Source organism: Aythya fuligula, chromosome 1 (assembly GCF_009819795.1).
Source record: "Aythya fuligula isolate bAytFul2 chromosome 1, bAytFul2.pri, whole genome shotgun sequence".
NCBI classification, from domain to species: Eukaryota; Metazoa; Chordata; class Aves; order Anseriformes; family Anatidae; genus Aythya; species Aythya fuligula.
This window is the reverse complement of record NC_045559.1, coordinates 192,607,601-192,631,023: the sequence shown is the minus strand read 5'-3', so window position 1 is coordinate 192,631,023 and position 23,423 is coordinate 192,607,601. Positions and strand designations below refer to the sequence as shown.

The 23,423-nt window shown below is 39.0% G+C and overlaps 1 protein-coding gene across 1 annotated transcript in view; it reads left to right on the top strand.

The window, feature by feature from the left end:
- Positions 1 to 14,353, top strand: part of CEP126 (centrosomal protein 126) — a 42,401-nt gene extending 28,048 nt beyond the window's left edge. Inside the window, 8 exon segments of the mRNA XM_032207502.1 lie at positions 1 to 129; positions 131 to 182; positions 2,442 to 2,603; positions 3,252 to 3,373; positions 3,676 to 3,763; positions 4,279 to 4,488; positions 7,173 to 7,237; positions 14,267 to 14,353. Of these exon segments, the coding sequence (XP_032063393.1) occupies positions 1 to 129; positions 131 to 182; positions 2,442 to 2,603; positions 3,252 to 3,373; positions 3,676 to 3,763; positions 4,279 to 4,488; positions 7,173 to 7,237; positions 14,267 to 14,353 (915 nt within the window).
- The last annotated feature ends 9,070 nt before the right edge of the window (positions 14,354 to 23,423 follow it).

Here is a 23,423-nt window from a genome sequence, read left to right as displayed (position 1 = left end):
ACTTGTTCTGTAAATAGTGGTCAGACAAGTGCTTGTCAAGATCATTCAGTAACCTGCACTGAAAGAAGATCTGTTAATGCAGAAAATGGATTACATCCTGATCATATCCCAACAGCTGAAAAAAACAAGATGTGCATGGAAAGGAGTGCATGCTGCCCTAGCTCCAAAGGACTCTGCTGGTGGTTTAGAGTCATATGTCTGGGCTTTTGGGGTGGGGGACATTCATAAGAACATACTTTTAAATTACATCACAAATTTGTTTTCAGTTAAAACCTTCAGCCTTTCATCCATTCACACAATACTTGGTTTTAACAAGTTTTCAGCAGTTGTAATTATCATTTCTATTCTAGTGGTGCCCAGAGGCCTCTCAAATGCAGATCCCCATTTTTATAAGCTCTCTACAATATTAAATGAAAAGGAAGTGCTTTCCCTGAGATTATATACCTGACTAATGAGCAGATGTGACAGGTGGTCTAAATAATGATATAAGAGGAAGTGAGTTTATATGAGCAATTTTTACAAGGTAACTGGGAGTCATAGCTTGTTATCCAAGTCACTGCCACCTGAAAGTGAAAGAAATGTAGATCTACCATGTTTTTAAAATGCTGACACTGCAAATGCCTAAAATTATTAAGTCTTAGTCTCATTAATACAATTAATACTCAAAAAAGATTTAAACAATTAAAAACTTCTACTAGACAAATTTGCTGTTCTTCAAAATGTCTGATTTGTAAAGATCTTTAAGATACAAATTTTTAAATTTTAAGAAATCTCAGGGATTTTTCAGAAATTTCTTGCAATTTATTCGAAAAAAACCTTAGGAGCAATACAATGCAGAGGGTGTTTGGTAAGGTAAGAGAAAAGATGTGTAAGAAATTTGGAGAGAATAAATTTTAATCTATGGGGTTTACATTTCAAAATGTTTCATACTTTTTGATTTAGCTTTTTTCTCCTCTGCAACCCAGCTATATGCTGTACTTTCAGGCAGTGATGGCATCCTTCTGCTGGTACTTTCTATATTATATGCTGCTTTGCTTTCTCTTGAGGGCTGCAGCTGGAAGCAGAGCTCCTGAAACCAAGCTGTGCTGCAGGTACACACAGCGCTCCAACCTGCTGACTGAGCTATCATCAGCCATGCAGCTCAAAGAGATTTTCTAGCAAAATAAGACATTCTGGTAACTTGAAAAAAAAAAAAAAAAAAAAAAAAAAAAAAAAAAGTTTCTCATTTTATCTACACAAAATTCATAGTTTTAATGATGGGAGCAGAGCTAGATGATTATTCTTGGCCTGAAGGAGGTGGACAAAATGAGAAATTTTTTCTGTTTCTCCATTCCAGTTCAAAGGCAAACAGATGAGCTTAAGATATGTGTGATTTAAGTTAGCCTATTTGATTTTACATTGGAAATGAATGAAGTCTGCCATTACCATAAGTGGCCTCCAGCAGAGCTACTTGCCTATTGATACCCTTATTTGCACATCAGATCAGTGAACAGGCCCCAGTGTCATAGAGCTGCAGCTCTTTTAGAGGAAGAGCTGAGCAACCTCATTTTAAAATTGGGGTGGGTGGCCCTCAGTATCTGCCTACATTTTGTGCTTGGAAAGTCTTCTTTATTTTAAATACTCTAGATAAGTCTTAATGGGTGGCTAGTATTTGTTCTATTGCCTGCAAACACATATATATCACCATGATCTTTGTTTTGAAGGGCTTGATAGAGAGACTGAGTACTGTGTTGTTCTTGAGTAAATTATCTGCTGTGGCACTATCACAGGGCTCAGTAAGGTCTGTGAGAAAATGTGATCTGCACTGTGTGGCCAAATGTGTGCTACGGAAAGTGAGAATAAGCTGAAGAAACAAAATTGTCGTAAACGAGGACCGTCCTCTAACTGGGGTTCCAGGCTTGAAATTGTGTATTGTCTGGCTGACACAAGCTATCCTCTGTTGCTGGATAGTAGAATTATTTTAACTTCTTTGGTGTTCAGCCAGTAAAATGCTTTAAAAATGTGTTTAACATTCAGCCTGAGACAAATTGTGCCTCGTGGGCACAGAACAGGACACGGTATAGTGATGGGATTCAGTAGGTCAGGTTAGTGGTTGGACTTGATGATCTTGAAGGTCTTTTCCAGCCTAAATAATTCTGTGATTGTGTGATAAACACGGGACTAATTCACATGCTTGGAGTTAAATAGACATATCTCAGTACCTCATGCCCTTAAACACACTATTGCTTGTTATATTTTGTATTAAATTTCCCAAAGGAGTCTTTCCTAGTCATAGATCTAATCTTGCAAACTGATTCAATTAAATGTTGATGTATCAATAGAGTAACTTTGGAATTTATTTTTCAGAGAAAGGTTATGTGATTACTAATATAAGACAGGGTTTCTTCTTTGATTCTTTCCAAATTTCAATATTACAGAGTCACATTTCTCTTTCTTTTCAGGTGCTATTCAGCATCATGTGTCACATTACAATAATTCACATATAACTAAATGGCAACCTTTTAAAGCTCCTGTATCCTGTATTACTGCTGGTGAGAGAAGCCAGAAGACTATTTTCAAACCTTCTTCTAGGATGAATGAATTGTTTTCTTTCTCTGCAAACAGTAAGAATTCTGCTTTGTTGAATATCACTATAATAACAAGTAAAGAACTAAAATTCTGTCAAAATCACTAAAAGACTCCTTGGCCTTGTCCTGAAGTTCTACTTATAAAGCTGTACATTAAATTTACATGGTATTACATAAATAAATAGGTGATTTATATTCCCAAGAAGAAATCAAATAACTGTATTTACAAATGAGAATATATCTCCTCGGATATGTAGATCCTGACTTGCAGGTGAAAATAGCGATTTGCATCCTCAGATTGCATGCATGGAATTTTAAAGTAGAACTTAATTTTCATTTTGAAACCTGATGGTTTGATTATGAAAATGTATTGTTACACCAGACAAAACTGAGATAAATTTGAGGTACAATATCTAAGTTAGGCCTCTCTATCTGAGGGAAAATACTATACAGTGCATATAATCCACATCTGGATTTTATAGTCTTATCTAAGATTAAACTAAATATGCCTTAGAAGCACCTGTTTTACTCTTCACCATAGGAAAATAATCTAGAGAGATCTGATGCAAACATCTATAAGATAGACATTTAAACTTTGACAGAGAAATTCATTCACCATTAATAGTTTTTCTTTATCATATTTTTACATGTGTTTATTTTATTTTTGTATGCATCTCACTTAAGGTGTTGTTCCTGTTACAAGACAAAAACAGATTTTTGACAACTGTGAGCATAAACACAGAGCTTTTTCAGAACAGAGAATCCAAACTGTGGCATCTAAAAAGACATCGACTCATCATACACAGGTAAATATTTGATGCTATTAAAAAAAAAAAAAAAAAAAAAAAGCTTATTTTTCCTCAAAATTTAAATAATTTCAGGTGTATCAAAAATGTTCTGTCACAATTTTGAATCAATGTGCTAAGTCAGCTTGCTGTCACTACTAATGAAAATAATTAAATCAACTTCAATACATCTACTGAATTAGTATGCACTAACATTTTTGCACTTGAAACATTTAGTAATATGAAATAATAAATTAAAATGTTCAGGAAGTAGTACAGTAACCTTAAATTACACTTAAAATAGTTTTAAAATATTTTGATAGAATTCGTTACGTGCTGTCCAGCTGAGTCCTATTCAATCTGCATTTGATCCAGCACAAACTATGAATAATACCTACAAGTCTGAAGAAGGTATAGTAACACATCTCACTTCAATTCTTTGTTATTCATAAAGTAGTGACCTAATGTAGGCACTATGTAACATCACTTGTGTCTTTTAGCCTCAGTGATTCTAGTTTGTTGTCTAGACCTATTTTTTTTCACAGAAATGTAAAATACATTATATGTTATGAAATTGATGGTTTTATAACTTTTATTCTTTATGCATAAGAACAAATAGTCAAGTTTAATTATGTTCCTCTTTGTATTTAGCTGTATGTATCATACATAACAGTATGATAGGGACAGGTATTGGTTTATTATATATTTGCAAGACTAGTAGAACTTGCTCTGGAACAAGTCATCCCCATTGTAAAACATATTAGTGATCTTAATTATATCATTTTCTAACATATCATGCTTCTTGACTGCCATCTTTTTGATCTTTTAAATGTGAATTTAACACAGACCCATAGTCACAAAAACAAGCAGTATATTTAAATGTCATGAGCTCTTCTCGCTTGAGTTTACCCCTGTAATCTCATCAGTTTCAGAAAGCACTGCTCAGTTTCTTATGGCAGAAAAACTTGCAAGTACACCAGCTGCAGAAGATGAAATCCTGGCAGCTATGGAAGGTATGCAACCAGCGAGACAACCCTTTCTGCTTAACAGGGCTCCATGTCTAGGCATGAGTGCACTTTCAGTAGAAGAAGAGAAGATTTTCCAGTCTCTTGATCGTCTCAATCAAAGGCTACAAAGTAAGTTTGATAATAAATAGGATCCTACATCAAGTGATTAAGTAACTTTATGTTTTGTTGTCTTGGCTTAGGTTTGATTAAAAACATTAATCTCATGATAGAAATCTATTTTCCTCTTATTTTCTTGTTATTATTCTTTACTAACTGTAGCAAACAGTAGATCAAAATCACTAAACCTTCTTATAGTCAACAGAACTAATTTAAAATAATGGTGACTTTTCCTTTGTCAAAAAAAAAAATCAAAATATGATTGGAGGACACCTTCAGAAACTAGTTCAGCCCTTCAGAAACAGTAAACAGAAACAACAGTAGCTGTTGTTTGTAATAGGTGTTTCTTAAAACTGTTCTTTAAACAAGTACAAGCCTCACTTAGGAATCTCTTCTGATGCTTATCCATCCTGTTTTTTTTTCAATTATATTTTGTCAAGAATTACTCTTTATTATATACTTTATATTTTCACATATCTAACCCTTTATAATGAAAAGGTTTTCATTTTCTTTATTCTAGTCTTTTGGAATGTTCCTCTTTTCCATGAATTCTTAAGGATCACAAATGCAATTCTGAGATTGCTGCAGCCAAATCTGAATGTTTGTGTGAATATCACTTGCACAAATACTCTTAAAATGTCAGACTTACCTGAGCATTCTACAACCTGTTCTTTTTGTATACCACCTTTATGCCAGTGTTTCTTATATGAGCTATTTGATCACAATCGACATTTTGTTGAAGAATGTTGAGAAAAAGTCTCTACTTGTTCTTGCTATTTTTTCTCTCCAGTGGTTAAACACTTTCATTGGTCATCCTATTAGAACTAACACACGTAGAATTAACTTACTTTTTAGTCTCTTGCTATTGCATCTTCTGGTTAGTATTTGCTTTGACCTACGTGACGGAATTGCCATGCCTGGAGCTGTTTAAGAGACGTGGGTGTGGTGCTTAGGGACATGGTTTAGTGATGAAATTGGAAGAGTTAGGCTGATGGTTGGAATGGATAATCTTAAGGGTCTTTTCCAACCAAAATTATTCTATGATTCTATAATCATGCAGGTCTTTAATAAAAATTCTCAGTAGTTTTACAGTTTCTGCATTTTGTGTGTTTCATCCTTTCCAAGATAACATTCTCAGACATATGGTTTAATTTTTAGGTAGTCTCCTGTGGAGCCACGAGTTGGATTTGATGATCCTTTTGACCTTATGTCCCTTACAGCTTGGGATATTCTATGATACCATGATACAGTATTGGAAATCAATGGGGGACCTTGTGACTTGGTCCATGTGGTCTGTTCATGGTTTTCCACATATTGGAATAACTTCTGCTTGTCATTTTTGCTTTTTATGGAACTTCTAACTCTGCTGTTTTTTCCTTTCTGCTTGGATTTGTTTCATTTGAAATTTTACTTGCCAATTATTCAAGTTTACAAGAGTCTGTTTTCTTGAAGTCCATTGATTTTATTTTACTGTTCTACTTCCTTTCCTAGTGGACTCCATTACTTCGTGGTCAGTTTACCAAAGTTTACCCCGATAGTTCTTGTTGCCTGGAATCATACCAGACCAGGACGTATTTTATGGCATTAAACTCCAACACACTATCCATATGTTTCCACATCAAATGATGGACTGCTTGACTTTGAGGGAAAAAGTTTCAGTTTCCTGTAAATTGCAACAGCAGGATAAAAGAACTTTGCAACCTCTTAGAAACTTTCTGTAACTATAGCTTAAAATTCTTGCTCCCATCTAGCTGTGATTCAAAATTTCCTGACACTGTACCTCATTCCTCTTGCTTCAAGGCAAATGGAAGTAAAGAAGGAGAGGAGTTTTGGTATGATGTGCTCAGGTTAATAAAGTATACATTAGGGAAGAGAAATGCAAGAAAATACAAAAGAAATTACTGTATGAATAACAGAGAAATTAAAAAAAAAAAAAATTCATCAAAGAAATTAAAAGCAATAAAGCTGAAGTTTGCCAAGTGTGAAAAAGAACACTGAGGAAACTAAGAAAAGAACATAAGGAATATTAAAGTATAGAAGTCAATGGATTACAAATGAAGTGACTGTGCAAATTAAAATAATACATATATGTATGTATTCTAAATTTAGCTTGCTTAAATATTTTGGAAATTGGTCATAGGAAGTTGTGAAATTTTACAGGTAGACATATGACATGTAAGTACATGGAAGTATGTACCTCTAAGTTAGTAAGTAAAGTGTTATAAGTAAAGTACTTAGATGACATATAAGTACATGGCATTTTGAAATATCTTTATTCACCTTTTTCAGCTTTGTTTTCACACATTACCAAGTTAAGTGCCTGAAACTCTGTAGGTTTGGGTGTGTTTGTTGTTGTTGTTGTTTGTTTGTTTGTTTAATGAATAACAGATAGTCACTAACCAATCTGTCGGTAAGTTTTGTTGCCAGCTTTGACCACCTGACACACTTTTCTAAAGATTTAGATTTCTTTATAGACACAGTAGATTTTTTTTTCCAGATACCTAGCTGAATTTTTTTAAAATACAGATGTGTCATATACTTCAACAGATATCAGTAAAGGAAAAAGAACAGTTCTATTAAGCTACATTTCCACACTCTTCACAAAGTTTTGTGCTGAATATTTGATTGTGAATCATATTTCTATCCTAGTATTTGGATTAAATAACATTTGTCATATACTTTGATTCTGTTTTTAGATGTTCAAGAAGCCATTACCAGAAACCCATCTGCCTCAGGTGTCTTACAGATAATCACTCCTTTAGTAAGTATATAACTTAAATAAGTTCAGCTTTATTGCTATTCAATTTTATTTCCTACAAATTGACCTACGTTCCTACAAAGTGGCTTATTTTATAGCAAAAATATAATTGAAAATATTTACCTCAATCTGTTTAACTGACTTGCCAGACTTTCAGCTTTCTATTTATGTAAAAAGTAATACATTAATGAACTTTGCATTACTGTAATCGGGCTGTGAGAGTTTATACCCGACTACCCTATCCTCTGGCTTCAGTTTCCCTTTTGAAATCTGAAGACGCTTGAAAAGTCCAAGAAGTTTCAAGAACTTCTCAGGAATAATAATGTAGCAGGATCCATTTGAACTATATATAACTCATAATTAATTTGTATTTCATAATAATTTTGAGAGGAGAAGGAGAATGATGTGTGGTAGTGCATAAAATAATTGGTAATACAATGAATTCTTACTTGGACCTGCAGATGTAAGTGATAGATATTACCTTTCTTCAGGAAGTGTTTATGTTTTGGTTTATGTATTCTAGATCTTGTCAGTTTGAAACAAAATAATCATGACACCTGCCATATAAAGAACTGAATAGGTAAATAAGTGCACAATGTGCAAAATTTACATTTACATTTTACAATTTACATTATCAGTTTGTAATTCAGAAGTTAGTATTTATGTTTCTGTAATATCAATCTCCTCCTTTAATGTATATTTGTTAGGAAAAGTATATTGTATATTTTGAAGCTAGTGTATATTAATGTTTATTAACTTAGGAAAAAAATACAGCCAGATGACTGTATACTTCATATACTTTTTGTACTTGTACTTACCTTCACATACTTCATACTTGACTGGATATACTCTAGAGTTTATAAGCTCTCTAACAAAAATGTTATAGAAAATACTTTTTACTCAGAAGTCTTTTGCCACTTACTGAGTTTGAAACTAGAAGGAAAAAAAAAAAAAAAAAAAAAAAAACAGAACATTTTTGAGGCCCCTAAATTCAACGTGGTTGCCTAGATTTGAAGTGGAATTGTGTAAAGCACAATGTTATCTCTGTTCATGTGGGCCTCAGTATGTGTGGCCTAGAACCTCAGTGTTGTTTCCTCTGCCTCCTATCTTAAGAATTTAATTCCTAATGGACAACAACATTAAAAATGCTATTTTTCAGCAATTAGTATAGCAATAAAATTACCTTTATTGCATCTAACTGTCTTTTACTATAGCATTTTTGAACCTGTGGGTTTCTCTGGGGATTTCTTCATAGCTCATTCTACTTTAAAAAGAAAAAAAATAGCTGCTGTCCCCACCAATGCAAGTTTCTGTCATCCAGTAGTCAGTCCTTTTGGTCAGCTGATCATGAATGAACAAACATTTCTTCCACTAATCCTTCATCTACAGCATTTTTATTGCATGAATAAAATAAAAACACTAGTCTCTGTAAGTTCACTAATGGGCATTTAAGAGCTTTTTTTCCATATGGTTATATACTTGATCATTTAAACAGGAGTGTGTACATGTAGATACAGATCCAGATCTCAGGCACTGGCTTGGAATTTTTCTCAATGATGAGTGAACAACTGTTGTGCAAGTTCCCAGCTGCAGAAAAAGAGCAGAAAACTGAGGTTAAATTCTTATGCTATGGGATGAGATGAAAAGTCTTAATTTTTACTTCACAGGGAGGGCCACCTGCTTCAGCTCTTCTAATTTCAGAGCATCCAAATAAAGCATGTGTATTCACTCAGTAATTCATATGAATGACATCGTGCCCTGTAATACCAACCTCTAAATCCAGATGAAGTTGCACAGTTGTTCACATATAACGGAAAAGAGGTCACATCAATATCATCAAATGATGGTTCTTAAATGTTACACATAATTGCATTTCTGGTTTTGCACATATACATCTCATTATTCTCCATTTTATTATAGAGTATTCAGCAATGTATATCCTCCCCTTTGGTGAATACTACAGTAACCACCCAGCAGTACCAGAATGCATCAGCTAGCAATCAGTTGCAATTGCACAGGAAATACTGATATTCTCCTTAAAAAGCTGCTCCAGTATATTGCAGCATTATGTACTTTTTATGTGTGTATTATTTGACACTATAAAATTAGCCATAAAATAAAGATGAAAGCAGTAACTCGAGTAATGAATGTCAATTGGCTGTTAAGCATTTTTAGGATAATTAAGTCTATTTTATTATGCACTTTATTGTAAAACACTGTATATTAAAGCAATGAAAATACCTCACATTTTTAGCATTTATATTGGTAGTGTAAATTTCCTGTACCTGTAATTAAAGTGAAGGAAAAAAAAATTCACTACTTAGATTATGTGTAAACCATTTCTGTGTTTTTTATGATTTGCTAATAGATTCTATTACATTTGTAAATAATGCATTGTAAAAGTGATTTGATTATCAGTAAATAATGCACGGAGTTTCATCTTTTTTCTTTATTATCAATGGCTGTATTGTAAATTATTGCAGACTGTCTGCAGTAATTACTACCTTATTCAGTAGTTACATCTGATGGTGCTGAAACCGACTGCTCCCAGCATCATACTTCTTCTGCTTCTCCTTCATACTTCTACTGCTTCTTCCTGAATTTGTTGGAGGTTCCAGTTCTCCAGCTTTCCTCAACGTTTTTCAACATTTGCACTTAAAAAGCAGTTCTTCCTCAGTTCCTCATGTGAAGGAACCCAGGCTGAAACTGGCAGGAAATTAGAAAGAAAAATTCCTGGGGAAGGACAAATACAACAAAGGGTATGTAGATGCACTTTCACTGAAGCACATTGGGGAAACCTTTATACGTCAATGGCAGTTTTGGGCTAAAATAATTATTCTAGAAACACAACACCATAAGCACTCAGCTAGCTCAACAGCAAAATGTGGTTTTTGTTTTTTCTCATGAGCTTTACTTTGGTAATCCACATTACACAATCGCCACGTAAGGACAGTTACAAGCAATCAAAGTGGGGACAACAGGCCTGGAGAGGAGGACTCCATTCCTGTCTTTAAGATACACAGATGGAGCCAAATAATAACATATTCTGCATAAGCGTATATATATTCCAAGAACATGACTAAATGTCTTTCTGCAGAGCTTGGTGCACTTGCAGTTGTCATTGTAAGTGGTTATTTTGGAGGGCAATTTGGTTTTGACAGTCTTGGACTGACAGTTTATACATTGGTCCTTCAATTTTAAGTTCACCTGTTGTATGACTATTAACATGTCAACAGATTTGTTTTGGTGATAAACCTGTCTGCGTTGTTACACCAGTTCTAGAGCAAAGGCCTTTTGTTAGTTAACTAGCATGACACCTAAATCTGTGACAGTTGATAATTTTTAAGGAGTAGTAACTTTTTAACCTCCTCTCATTTTCTCTTCCTCTGCTGTTTCAGTGCAAAGTAGATAAATATTGCAAAAAGCTGTAGAAGCCATACACAATGCACAGAACCGGTCAACAAATCTAAGCTGGTAACCATCTTCAAGAAACAATAAAAGCAATTCACTAAATCTCTGAATGTATAATTCCCTATTACATATCTGATTTTCCTTTTATTATCTACACAGTAAAAATTGTGGGGTTGGCTTTGGGACATAAGCACTCGTATTTCCATTAGTGCTGCCTAAATGCTACACAGTGTTATTGCCAGCCTTTGTTAGAGTGGGAGCTTAGAAGAGTTGTATTTCAGGAGTGGGCCGAGTGCTCTACCAGTGCAACCACAGAAACACACACTCAGAAGGACATAAGCACTTCTCTGGATAGAACACATCTTCCCAGAAGAAGCAATCAAAAGATATTTGGCAAAAGTATTTTTAAAACTGTTATTCCCAATCCTACCAAGACCATCACACCAGTACCTTTAATTAGTGCTGCCATTGCAACCTGTCAAACGGAGACAAAAGGAAAACAAGTGCCCAACAGAGAAATGGAAAGTTTATCAGGAAATTAGGGCTACCTGCTGGTGGGTGATATCAGCCACAATTAAGACCAGTTTGTAGCAAATAGCAGCAGAAATTTTACAAAGGAAGTTTAGGGAAAGATTGTTTTTCTCAAAACAATGTTTTGAAGAATGGAAGGGTGCTAGCTTTCTCCTCTAGCTAGGCACTGCAACATCTTTGGGGGAAAATAACTGATAGACTTGAAAGGGCTGACGTCAGTCTGGAGCCTGTTAACGTAAATTGTACTTAAACACCAAAACTGCAGAAACTCGGAGTCCCCTTCTGATTTCTGTTGCCATCTGCCCTGTCCCCGCTGCCAGTAGGGGGAAGCTGTAGCTGCAGCCCACAAGCCTAAAGGATTGCAATGTGTGTCAGCCCTTATAGGGTCTTTGGTGCTCAAATACATGTTAAATACCCAGCAGAAGACATTCATGTATCTTCAGAGCAAATGAACAAAGGCCTTCTGAGTTTGACTTCAGAATTGGTTTGCACTGAAAAAACTCAGCCCTCACATCTCTGTTTGTATGCAGTATGCTGCAACATTCCAGTATGGTGAGGATTTAATATTTAAATAGTGAGGGGAAGTTTCCCCACAGAGATTAAGAGACGGAAAGCAAATAATCCAAATACCAGAGGCCATGGATCAAAAACAACCCTTGCTAGTCAGCAAGCCAGAATGTCAGCTTAACCAGGTTTCTTCTTCCATTAATTGGTTTAGGTGGCAAAAGCAAAGCCAGAGAGTCAGCTTCCTTTCGTAATTACACAGTGAGATTTTTCAAAGCCAGGTGCCTGCATTTAAGTTTCTAGGAAAATATTTTCAAGTAGGATACTTGATTTAGGGTTACAGGCTTCAACTCAAAGAAGATAACCTTGTTTCTTAGATTGCTTTGACTCCTTTGACAATATTAAAGTATAGTTTTTGTTTAGGTGTCTCAACAGTGTGATTCTCAAAAGTAAGGAATGTGCGTTAGGGCAGCGAGCCCAGGGGCAGCTGCTGGATTCTGAGCACTTCAGAAGAGCCAACGAGCCCTTTTGCTCCCATTACTTGATGGATTCTTCAGATTGATATCTACAGATCTTTCTATTCATCACATAGAAATAAATAATGACGATGATGATAAATAATAATAAAGCAGATAACTTAATTTTTCAAGTTAACTGCACTAAAATCAACAAGATTGGTTTAGACAAACATTAAAATTTGGGTACCTTAGACTTCCTCCTAAAACTCTTCAGTCTGCCTGCCATTTTTGTTGCTTTAAAAAAAAAAAAAAAAGTCCATATTCTTTCTAAAATTAAATTTTAGTATGAAAACATATGGAAAACAGGTTAAAAATTATGGTTTCCAATACAAGCCTAAATGCTCTCCTTCAAAAATAACCTTGTATCCTCAGTACCTGTCCTTCACCATTTGGTGAAGTATGCTTTAAGCAAAAATCTGAAGTCGAACATGTCACATGAAGTCATACAGGGGAGCTGGAGCTCAAAAATTAATTCTGCATTGCTGAAATTAAACTTCCACTTTTCACAGAAAACAAATGTGTTTTTCTTTTTGGAAAGAAATTTGCTGCTTTACTCTCCCTCTTATTCCAATTTGCTCCTTGAGGCTCAACACTGGTTGAATTGGCCCATACACGAATTGTGGATTTGTAAGGGATATTTACCTGTGGTGTAACATTGCACTAACACAACTGCTTACTAATATAATATTTCACTAATGCTACTCACAATATTTTACTACTACTACTAAATACTATACCACTAATGCTACTACTACTGCATAGGCAAACCCAACTGTGATTGTTTTAAGCCTGTCAACTAACACAAGGCAGCAGCCACGGAGAACATCCCAAACAGGTCCCAAACATCAGCAGAGCAGAACTGGATGTAGGTGTCATTGGAAAGCAGCCTCCCACCAGGAGAAGGCTGGGGTTAGGAGAAAGAAGCTGAGTTTAACACAATCTTGATGCCCACCAGGGATCTGCAGGGCATGAAAGCACCTCAGGCAAGGTGCCCTTCTCAGGGGCTGTGGCTGCTGGTGGTGCCATGGAGGCAGTAGCTGTGGATGTGAGGGGTGGGTGAAGCTGCAGGGACGTGTGCTGGTGGGGACAGGCAAGGAGATGGGGCCTGGCTGGGTTGCTGCCACAGCAGCCCGGGGTTTTTGGACAAGACTCTGATTCTCCATCCCCTTCTGGCATTTTCGGCCATCCAGGGGCAGCAGGTGCTTTGCTTGCTGGTGAGGCCTTGGTGGTGGCAATAACTGCAGTGGTGAGAGGAGGCAAGAGGGGGCTGGGAGGAGCCAGAGACCTTCCTCCTCCAGCCACTGTTCTGGCTAATTTGCTTTCATAGGGAAAAATTATTTTCTGCAGCTTCCAGATTCAGAGGATAATGGACCTGCAGCATTGTGAAGGGACTGGCCAGCTGTACTCCATGCTTCAAACGTTTTAAATGCTATGTTTACTGTCAAAAGGAGCACACATAAACCTCTACTCTAATGATGTTTGAGGAGCAGCCAGCATTTGTGTAAAATGGCACTGCCTTTCTATATACTGCACACTGTTAGGATTGAGGGTACCTCGAAACCTTTGAGACTAAAAGGCCCTCTTGAGAGTTGCATTTACTGGTCTTAGTAAATGTGTATGTAAATGTACAGCATTTAGTACACAGGTCTTTGAGTTGTATGGCAGGAGCCATGGTAAAGCTCCTGCTGTGGACGAGAATGGGACTGATGCTGTCAAGTTCTGCGAACAAAAACAGAATGACAACGCGCATTAGAAAACAAATCAGCAAACGATGGACAGACTGAATATGGGAAGCAACACCAAAAACATGTGGCTGTTGGTGTGTGGGAATGATCAGACTCACTTGTCATCAAGCACAATGAAACACTTAAATCTGCTCAATCACATATAGAGAGGAGGTTCCACATTCTTTAATCATCCTTATCATAATATTCATAATAGATGGCTCATAATGAGTCCTGCTCTAACACCACTGCTTTTATAAGAGAGAATTCACCCAGGGTGAATTTGATCCTATATAACTAGAGATGACTGCACAATGTTTTTGGAATTGTATTTCAAATTGTAGCCACAGGATTCCTTCAATATTGAATATAAATCCCAAGCCAGCAACAATGGTGGCACTAATCCAGGTGACAGAAGTGACTGTGGGTGACACAAATCTACATATAATCTATTATTGTATATATTACTTCTGTGTTTGAGAAGAAAGGAGTTGTTCAGCATTTGTATTTAATTTGTATCCAATAGTGCATGATCTTTCAGAGTGACAGGGAGAGAAAGAATAAAGAAAATTGGGAGGGGAGGGGAGGGGAGGGGAGGGGAGGGGAGGGGAGGGGAGGGGAGGGGAGGGGAGGGGAGGGGAGGGGAGGGGAGGGGAGAGGAGAGGAGAGGAGAGGAGAGGAGAGGAGAGGAGAGGAGAGGCGAGGCGAGGCGAGGCGAGGCGAGGCGAGGCGAGGCGAGGCGAGGAGAGGAGAGGCGAGGCGAGGAGAGGAGAGGCGAGGCGAGGAGGAAACCGGGAAAGGAGAAGGAGAAGGAGAAGGAGAAGGAGAAGGAGAAGGAGAAGGAGAAGGAGAAGAAGGAAAGACCCTGTGCCCTTTTTTCAACTTTCAGCAACATCTGTTCATATTTAGATTTTCCTACTGGTGCTGGGATGAGACACTAAAAGATGCTGAATCTCTTTAACATTGTGCCCTTGTACAGTCAGGTAAAAATGCCAATAAAATGGACCATTGTCTGTTATTTGATTGCATTTGAAGAACTGTGCCATTAAACAAAGTCAAATAAATGAAAATACTTATTTCTAAAGGAGGTGATCCTGAAATACTTCATATTCTGCAAACAGTTTTGGTCAAAGAAAAAGATCAGAAATGTTAACATATTTCTGTTCATGTTTAAAAGTCTGTTATCTCACTTCAGGGTAAGGTGTTGAGACTAAAAGTAGCTTAATCAGATTAGCTGGAAGCTATATGAAATGGTTAGTTTCAGGTCTATTTAAATACTTTATTCATGTCTCGCCAATGGAAATTATTTCCCCTTCTGATTTCTCAGTTTGGCCCTCTAATTAAAAGCAAAAATTATTTGTGCTATCTGCTCAAGATGTTTAAACTCTGTTCTTAGGTGTAGGCAAAGGGCTTACACTGGAGAACATGGCCTTAAGAGATCATATGGTCGGTTTGCTGGAGTTATTTTCTCTTGGTTATTCACATTGCAACATGGATTTCGGTGTTTCCTGGTCAGCCCATGCCCACAGTATCCCTTTGGAGACCAGAGATATTGAGACAGCACGGCAAGGTTTCAGCTGGCAGGTATATGGAGGCAAGGATGAGTACTTGCACAGAGCTTTCAGGATACTGCTCTTAACAGCAGAGCCAGGGAGGCAGACCCCAGGTTGCTCTGGGTGAAACTCTTTCCATTTCCTTCCAGAAATGAAAGGAGACTTGGCCGACCAGAAAGGTTTAGGTTAAGTGTATAACAACCTGCATCCAGTGGAGCTGAAGGGTGATCTTGGGATTTCCTAGACAGCTCCTAAGCCAGTAACAAACATTAGTAAGTCTTCCCTCTTTTTTCTTGGGTTGTTAGAAAGCTGGATGAAAATGTGCAAATGATTATGTTCTTCAGACCTCTCAAAATTGCTGCACCATCCAAAGCTTGTGACTGAGTCCCTCTCTCTGGTGGTCTGAGCTCTACAGAAAGGATCTGCTTTCTGAAGCAGATCATGCTGTAAGGTCTTGTGGGATGGCAGAATGGCAGAGACTTTGCACACATGATATGCCTTCGCAAGCACAACTGAACCTTCCAGTGGAATGATCTTATTATACATATGAGGATCCTTTTCTGGAGGGATAGACATATATAGGGTATACATAAATAAATTCTTTATCCTTAGTAGTTAGCACTGCTTGCAAGAGTGGTAGAGATAATAACTTTTTTCCCTACTCTTTTTAGATTTCAGGATGTGGTGTATGATAACGCATGCTTCTGTGCGGTTGCTACAAAAATACCCTGCTGGCCGGGAGGGGGGATCTGCCTTCATTTGAGGGGGTTTTGTAGACCAAATATGGCCCAAGCCTGTTTGATAGTTCTCTCGTAAATGAAACGATGACAATCCTCTTGTGACTAGGAAACATTCCAGAGCCAGGGTGTAGGGTTACACAATGGTACAGTGTCTTGCCCCTGATTTATAATTTGAGAAGCAGATTGCGTTCAGACAGAATGCAAGCTGAACAATGAGGTTTCTAGTCCTGATCTCATTAACTGAGATTTATACCAAGAGGCTATTGTATCTTGTTCTTGTGGTTTGCCATGCCAGCAAACATTCATAAAGTTATTTAAAAAAGAAAGCTTCTGTCACACACACGGGTCAGAAAGTTCTCAGGAAAATATCTAGTCAAATATCAAGTGGTCTAAATCTGCACTTACTATGCCTTATGTTTCTGGCCTTAATAAGACTCAGCATGATTACTGGATCAAACGTCACAGTCAAGCCCATTAGACTTAAAGATTTGTGGAGACACGGCCTAAAATACTTTTTCACATATTTATGTTGGTTCACAGCTGAGTCACTCTAAGATGGCTTATTAGCTGCAAATCATACATCATGGCTGCAGGAATTTTCTCCCCGTGCTGAAGAAACATTTTTGGGTGGAATAACAACACCCCAAAAGCCGCTTTCCCTCCCGCAGCCCCCAGGGCCACCGTGCTACATGAAGGGTCTCGAAGACACCGGCCCGGGGTCTGTTCTGTGCTGACAGGCACAAATGAGGATGCCCAGAACGTTAATTAATTCATCAATATTGCTGCTGGGCAGTAAGAAGGAAGCAGAGGGCCTGTCCCAGCCTCGCTGTGACAGAAAATGGAGCAGGCCGGACCAGCCGTGTGTGCTGAGGGCACAGCTCGAGGCCTGCAGGCCTGCTCAGCCCCTCAGCAGGACGCCCTCATAAAGCACCATGCAGAGCCCAGTGAACTCCAGCACGTCTCTGAGGGGATTAAAGGCCGGTCTATCTGAGTGCAGGCAATGTCAGGCTGCAAAGTGCCACCCAGCTGTCACCACCGCTTTCCATGCTGCCTTGAAACAGGGGCAGGTTATCATTAGCACGGCGTGTGACTTCGCAGCTCCGCCTGCACGCCCTGCCGCGCTGTCACGGGTAGAAATAAGCATGCAGTGCCGTCAGCTCACGGCCCGGACAGACACCGAGCACTGAGGGAACACTCCTGTAAAACACATTTTCTCAGACAGTCGATGCCATGTCAGATGAAACAACATCCAAATACAAACTCTGTGGCCAATTTCCACAAATTAAATAACTGAGAGCAGGTGAGGAGCCAGGGCAGAAGAAAACATTAGGCAAACCTTCAGACAGTAGCCAGCTCCACAGCATGGAAAACTGCTGATAAATAGCACACACTGCAGTAGAGAGCAGGGATCTGCCCCACCACGCGTAGTGTAGCACCGCAGGGGCAGGGGAAGGTGGGTGTTGTGAATGCACACACCTGCACCCGTGGTATGTGCAATTCATACGGTGAAAATAGGACACGTTTCTCCCCAGTAAAGGTGCAGCAGATGAGTCTTTACATGCCGAATTAACAGTAGAGATCATCCTCACATCCTGCTGTACCTTTTGGTCTCCTCTGCCTGAACTCTGACTATGGATCAGATGAAATAATGCAGCATCTTCTCAATAAAATCCTGCCTTCGGTCTTATAAAGAAGAGCCACAAAGTATTTTTAGTCTTATTTTTTTAATAGATTTTGAAATTGGCTTAGGTTATCTCAGCTTCATATCATGTCCCTTTGCTCTCTGGTGAGCCCAGGGAAGTAGGAACATCTTGCTCACTTTTTTTGTGCTATTCGTTGTTTTGCAAGCTTTTTCCAGAAGAGCAGACTGTACTGCAATCGCAGCTTTTCTATCTTGCTAACGACTTGTCGCTGAATGCCAGACAGCCCAAATATGGACTAATCAGGATAGTAATGCATGACATTTTCTAGGCAATATGTGAATGATAAGCTTTAACTAACTTAGACTGTCTTCAGCTTAATCCGTACCTTTTTTTCTTTGGCTGAATGTTTGGTGTTAAGTGACAGAAAAATGTGAACTGTTCTTTCTTTTCTTTCTTTTATTTTTATTTTTTTTCCCAAATGTATTAATTTCTCTTTATCTCTTTACTTCGCATAAATTGTATTTCCCATCAAGGAAGTTCTCCTTTATAAGTTTTCTATCCAAGTGCAGCTGATTTCCAGTATTTTATGCCTCCATTAGTACAAAAAGCTGGAAGAAACAATCCAGAGAGTTTCCTCCAGGTACTAAATACTAAAGTTCTGTCAAAGTTCAATGATCTAACAAGGCAATACTTAAAGTAATGAATCATTTGTTAAACCTTTGCAATCCAAACCCCAAAGTTTTCAACTGCAGCTCTGTGTTTCCCTTCTTGGAAAGCCCTGCCTCTGAAAACTGCCCTTTTTGTGTTTCTGAGGACCTAGGTCTAGAGTGAGAAAAGCAGGAGGATGCTATGTAAAAGCTTCTGGCTGCAGATTTGGAATCAAGCCTTGGACCTAGAACTGATGCCCAGACAGTCTGTTAACCCAAGGCAGTTCTGTGCTTGGGCGGGAGCCAAACTTTGGGCAAGGGTTTGGCACTGGGCCATTGTCCTGACCTTACTTATCCTTAGACATGTGCATGTCACTCTAAATGTTCCCACAGGTTAATATCCCTCAGAGAACTACGTGATCACCCCAGGCTTCTAGTCACTCTATAGACACAAACAGTCACAGTGGTTGTGCTGTCTCCTCACAGATATTATCTGAGTGAATTAGGACATGGAAGAGGAATATAAAAGACTTCTCCAACCTTGTCGAGGTTAAATGCTACTCTATACAGCTGCCTCCAGAGTATTCATTTGCCATGAACAGGGCACCTTGGGGCCCTGACTCACAAGGCTTGTCATGGATAGTACTGGAAATAAAAACAGTATTTTGGCAGTACTGTCTGCCAAGCTATCCCCACGTGGTATTAGACAGGGGACATTCAAAAAAGAGGTAACTGGAGAAAAGATCTTTCCTGCAAAAGGAAGCTGCCCTGTTTGCTCTCAATACCCACCCACCTCCCCCTCTTTCAAGGGACCTGGTAGATGTCTCACCCTCTTTCCGGCCTTCAGTGCATGACAGCAAAGGAGAGGAGGTAGCACTGAAATGGACACAGGGACCACTTCCAACAGGGAAACTGCACCTGGCACTGCACATCAAAACTGTGGCTACAGAGACATATACATGTAGATGGTGTCCACGTGGGTGAACATCTTGAGGATTTCTGACTGCAGTTAAAAGCAGCTTGTTTTATTTTCAGTGTAGGCCTATTCCTTCCATTCTGAGAGTGGCTCATTTCCATTCATCCATTACAAAAATAACACTGCAACCAGCTTGAAGTTGTTCTGTTTCTTCCAGTCATGAGGCACCAGAGACCCCATACAGAAGAACCCCCCCATACTTTCAGTCCAGCACGAGATCAGCACAAGGAAACACTGGTACCAGCTCTCTTCAGAGGGGTTCACAGGTATATTGTCTCCGGCCCTATCTGGGCTCAGTTATTCCAACAAGAACAGTATACTAAGATGCTTTATTTCATCTCTGCTTGCAAGTGAGTTTTGGCTTGTAGAATTTATACAAACAGGCTGCTCCAACAAAGGACATTTCAAGTTCTTTATTCTTCATGTCAAAGATTCTTAAAAGGAACTCTTCCTTTCCTTTCCTTTCCTTTCCTTTCCTTTCCTTTCCTTTCCTTTCCTTTCCTTTCCTTTCCTTTCCTTTCCTTTCCTTTCCTTTCCTTTCCTTTCCTTTCCTTTCCTTTCCTTTCCTTTCCTTTCCTTTCCTTTCCTTTCCTTTCCTTTCCTTTCCTATTTCCTTCAGAGAAGATTAAATAAGCTATTTAACATACTGAAAGGAATAACTTTTGGACAGTGTTATAATAGTGCAAGGCTTTAAAAGGTAGTTTCGGAAGTGTGTACTGACCCCTGATGGGAGTAAAAGTTCCCATTTATTTTAATGGAAATGGGGTGTTCATATTTTTCTGAAAGATTTTAAAATCTTAGGTATGATTTATAAACCAAGTACAAACACGGTACTTGAAGAGCACCTTTCCTCCAAAAGAGCAATAAATGTATAGAGCAGACTGCAGCAGATCAAGGTGAATCCAGTGGAAATGCATAGTTCAGTTCCTGAATACCAACGTGTAAATCCTTTCCAGAAGTCATATAGGAGAGACTTTAAAAATAAAATAATTCTTAAAACTATAAAGATTTCCCTGCCTCCATGGGTCAAAATTCTCCTCCCATGGTTCGCAGCTGCCAGCCACGTTACCCTTCCCCTGAGAGCTTACTACAAACACATAACTTTGGGGCACAGCACTTAAAGGTCTGCACAGTGCTGTCAATTTAGCTTGGCACCGCATGCAACATCTGGCCCATAATTAATACAGCACTTTAAGATCCTCCAGGAACTATTAAACTCAAGGTATATTAAACTTAATGAGTCTAAAAGTTACACTTTTATTTTTTTTCCTGTGGAAGAGAAAAGCTGAAGGGTTAAGGATGATGGAGTTATTAACATATTTTAAGAAGCAGGAGTACCATGTTTCACATCTCTTCCTGCTCCTCAGATCTCTTTTTTCCTTAATAAGACAGTCCTTGCACATCAGCATGCGGGGTATCGGATGGCCCTTTTGTCCTTAACCATTTCCCATAAAGAACATTACTGCCATGGCTGCTCTTGTTTCCTTTGGCAGCTGAGCAGCTGGAGGTTTCACATGCAGTAAATCCACAGCCGTAGCAGAAGCATAGCCCCACCAGGCCCACGGCCATCGTGTTTTCCGTGTGCTGAGGAAGACCCCAAGCTGCCCCCTGGGCCACCACGTGTCACCTGCACCCCTCTGGGCTCTGCACCCCTGCCTTCTGCTGCCTGGCCGCTGTGCGGGGACAGGGCACCAGCTGAAAGCTGCCTCTTGGTGTCCCGTGTATGGATTTATTGAGAAAGTTGGAAGGAGATGTTAAAAAATAAATGTACGGTACCAATGTAGACCAAGGAATTATAAGTTTCATGTTTCCTGTAGGTGTGTAGAAATTGTGTGGGAGATAATTGCCCTGCTTCCTTTAGAAATACTACAGAGAAATAAGCACTTTTAAGGCACAACTAATCTGCCCCTAAGGTATATATCTAAAATAGGTCAGAGGAATCAGTCCCTAACACTGCCTATTTGTTTCTAATGACTTGAAAAAGAGCTTAGAGACTAGATCAGATGTAAGTACCGTGTAGACATTTGGACATAGATGATAGATGGTAGATGGTCTGCCCTTGTAGCAGACCCAGGAGAGGTCTACTGACTTCACTTCTTCCCTTGGCACACTTTTTTTTTTTTTTTTTTTTTTTACTATTATTATTGTTTGGTGGTGGTGTTTTGTTGGTTTGGTTTGGTTTGTATGGTTTGGTTTGGTTTGGTTTGGTTTGGTTAATTTTTGGTAGTTGTTTTGGGGTATGTGTTTTTTCTTTTTTTTCACATTTTCCCACTAAATCTGAAACTTAGGTTACTGAATTTAGCTACAAACAGATGATAGCAATAAGAACTTGACTATCACCAGTGCACCCTGCAGCATATCCTGACCCGTAGGTCATGTGCCTGTAGATGCAACTTTCTTCACTTGCCATGAATTCTCCTTTATCCAAATAACCAAAGATTTGTGCTTCCACAAATAAATGAAACAAGTGCTTCTGAACTTAACCTGAGGATATCTGAAATCTCCGCATCCTAATTCTTGAAGCGTCTGGTGCCACTGGTACACTTGGTGTATAGACACTGGGCTGACTCTGTGTAGATCAGTTTGCTTATAGCTCCAACACTAAATAAAATGGACCAGAGCCAATTCCCTGGCTCCGAAAGCAAGCGCCTTGCTGCTTCTTGCAGCAACACAGCTAAGCTCTCTTTCCATCTAGAGCAGGGTGCTTTGTTCACACTGCATTTGGGAAGAGTCCCAGGACTGTGGTAGGCCCTGAGCTGGGCTTGGACATTGTCAGGGAGAGTGCTGCCAGTTAAACTGCATGGACCACCAACAGCTCGGTGCATAAACCCATCCCCTGTGTTCCTACATGTAGCATCCTACAGCAATGTAGCTACAGAGGTGGTTTAAGAGTCTAATAAAAAGCACTGGCACATAGTGTCGTGTGAATGTGGGTTGTGGTTTCCATCAAACAGCCAGTTCATATATATCCCTGTACCTAGGACCTGGTTTTAACTCCAACAAGGATAATCTGGCCATGGGCATTGGAGAAATGGCTGTATTTTTAATATCGTCTTGCATTGTGAACATATCAAGGAAAGACAATACACTGCTGTAGCATGCTCAATATTAAACTGGAGTGAGGGTTTAATATTACACTGGTCTCTTGACTCGATCTTTCAAGGCAGAATCTTCAATGTTATCCAGGTAAGTTTCCCAATTCCAATCTGACCAACTCCACTATAAAAGTTTGAGTTACTCCAAGCGGAAGACTTAAGACAGGGGAAAAAAATAAATTAAAAAAAAAAAAAATCAAATTTAAGTAAACACAAGATACATCTCTACTGTCTTGCTGGGTTGTGCTAGAGCGTTGCCAGCTCTTCACTCCTTAATGTCTATGCTGCCTATGTGTTAGCTCACCCTCGAACTAACTCAGCAAGCTCAGAAGTCTCTGGGTTGGGAAGAACTCAACAGAGCCCAAGAGACGTGTGCCAGTGTCCCACCCCCACACTGCAGGAAGGTGCAGCATGAATCTGACTCATGTCGGATTTGGCTTCTCCCAGACTAACCGGTCTTTCAGCAGGCCCCTCCATGGCCTCATGTCCTAAGCCACCCTTGGTGTTACACAACAAAAAGACATATCTGGCAGGCTGCAAAGCAGCTTCCCAACAGCAGCCCAGGGCAACATCTCAAAAGGACCATGCCCAAATCAATGGGTCCATTGTCAGGAAGATTTCTTAGCACCAGTTTAAAATTATTCTGAGTACTATAGTACCAGATAGTTTCATACTAGCTGGAGAGCAGTGATGGTTCTATTTCATATCTACGTATGTGTAAATTGTATATGTGTATATATGCATGAGTTTTGTCTCCCATGTGTGTATGTCTGTGGGCATGCATACATGCAGGAGGGGTAACCAGCCCTTGGGTGCAGCCAGGCACTGCTGCTTTGGCTGTAACAAG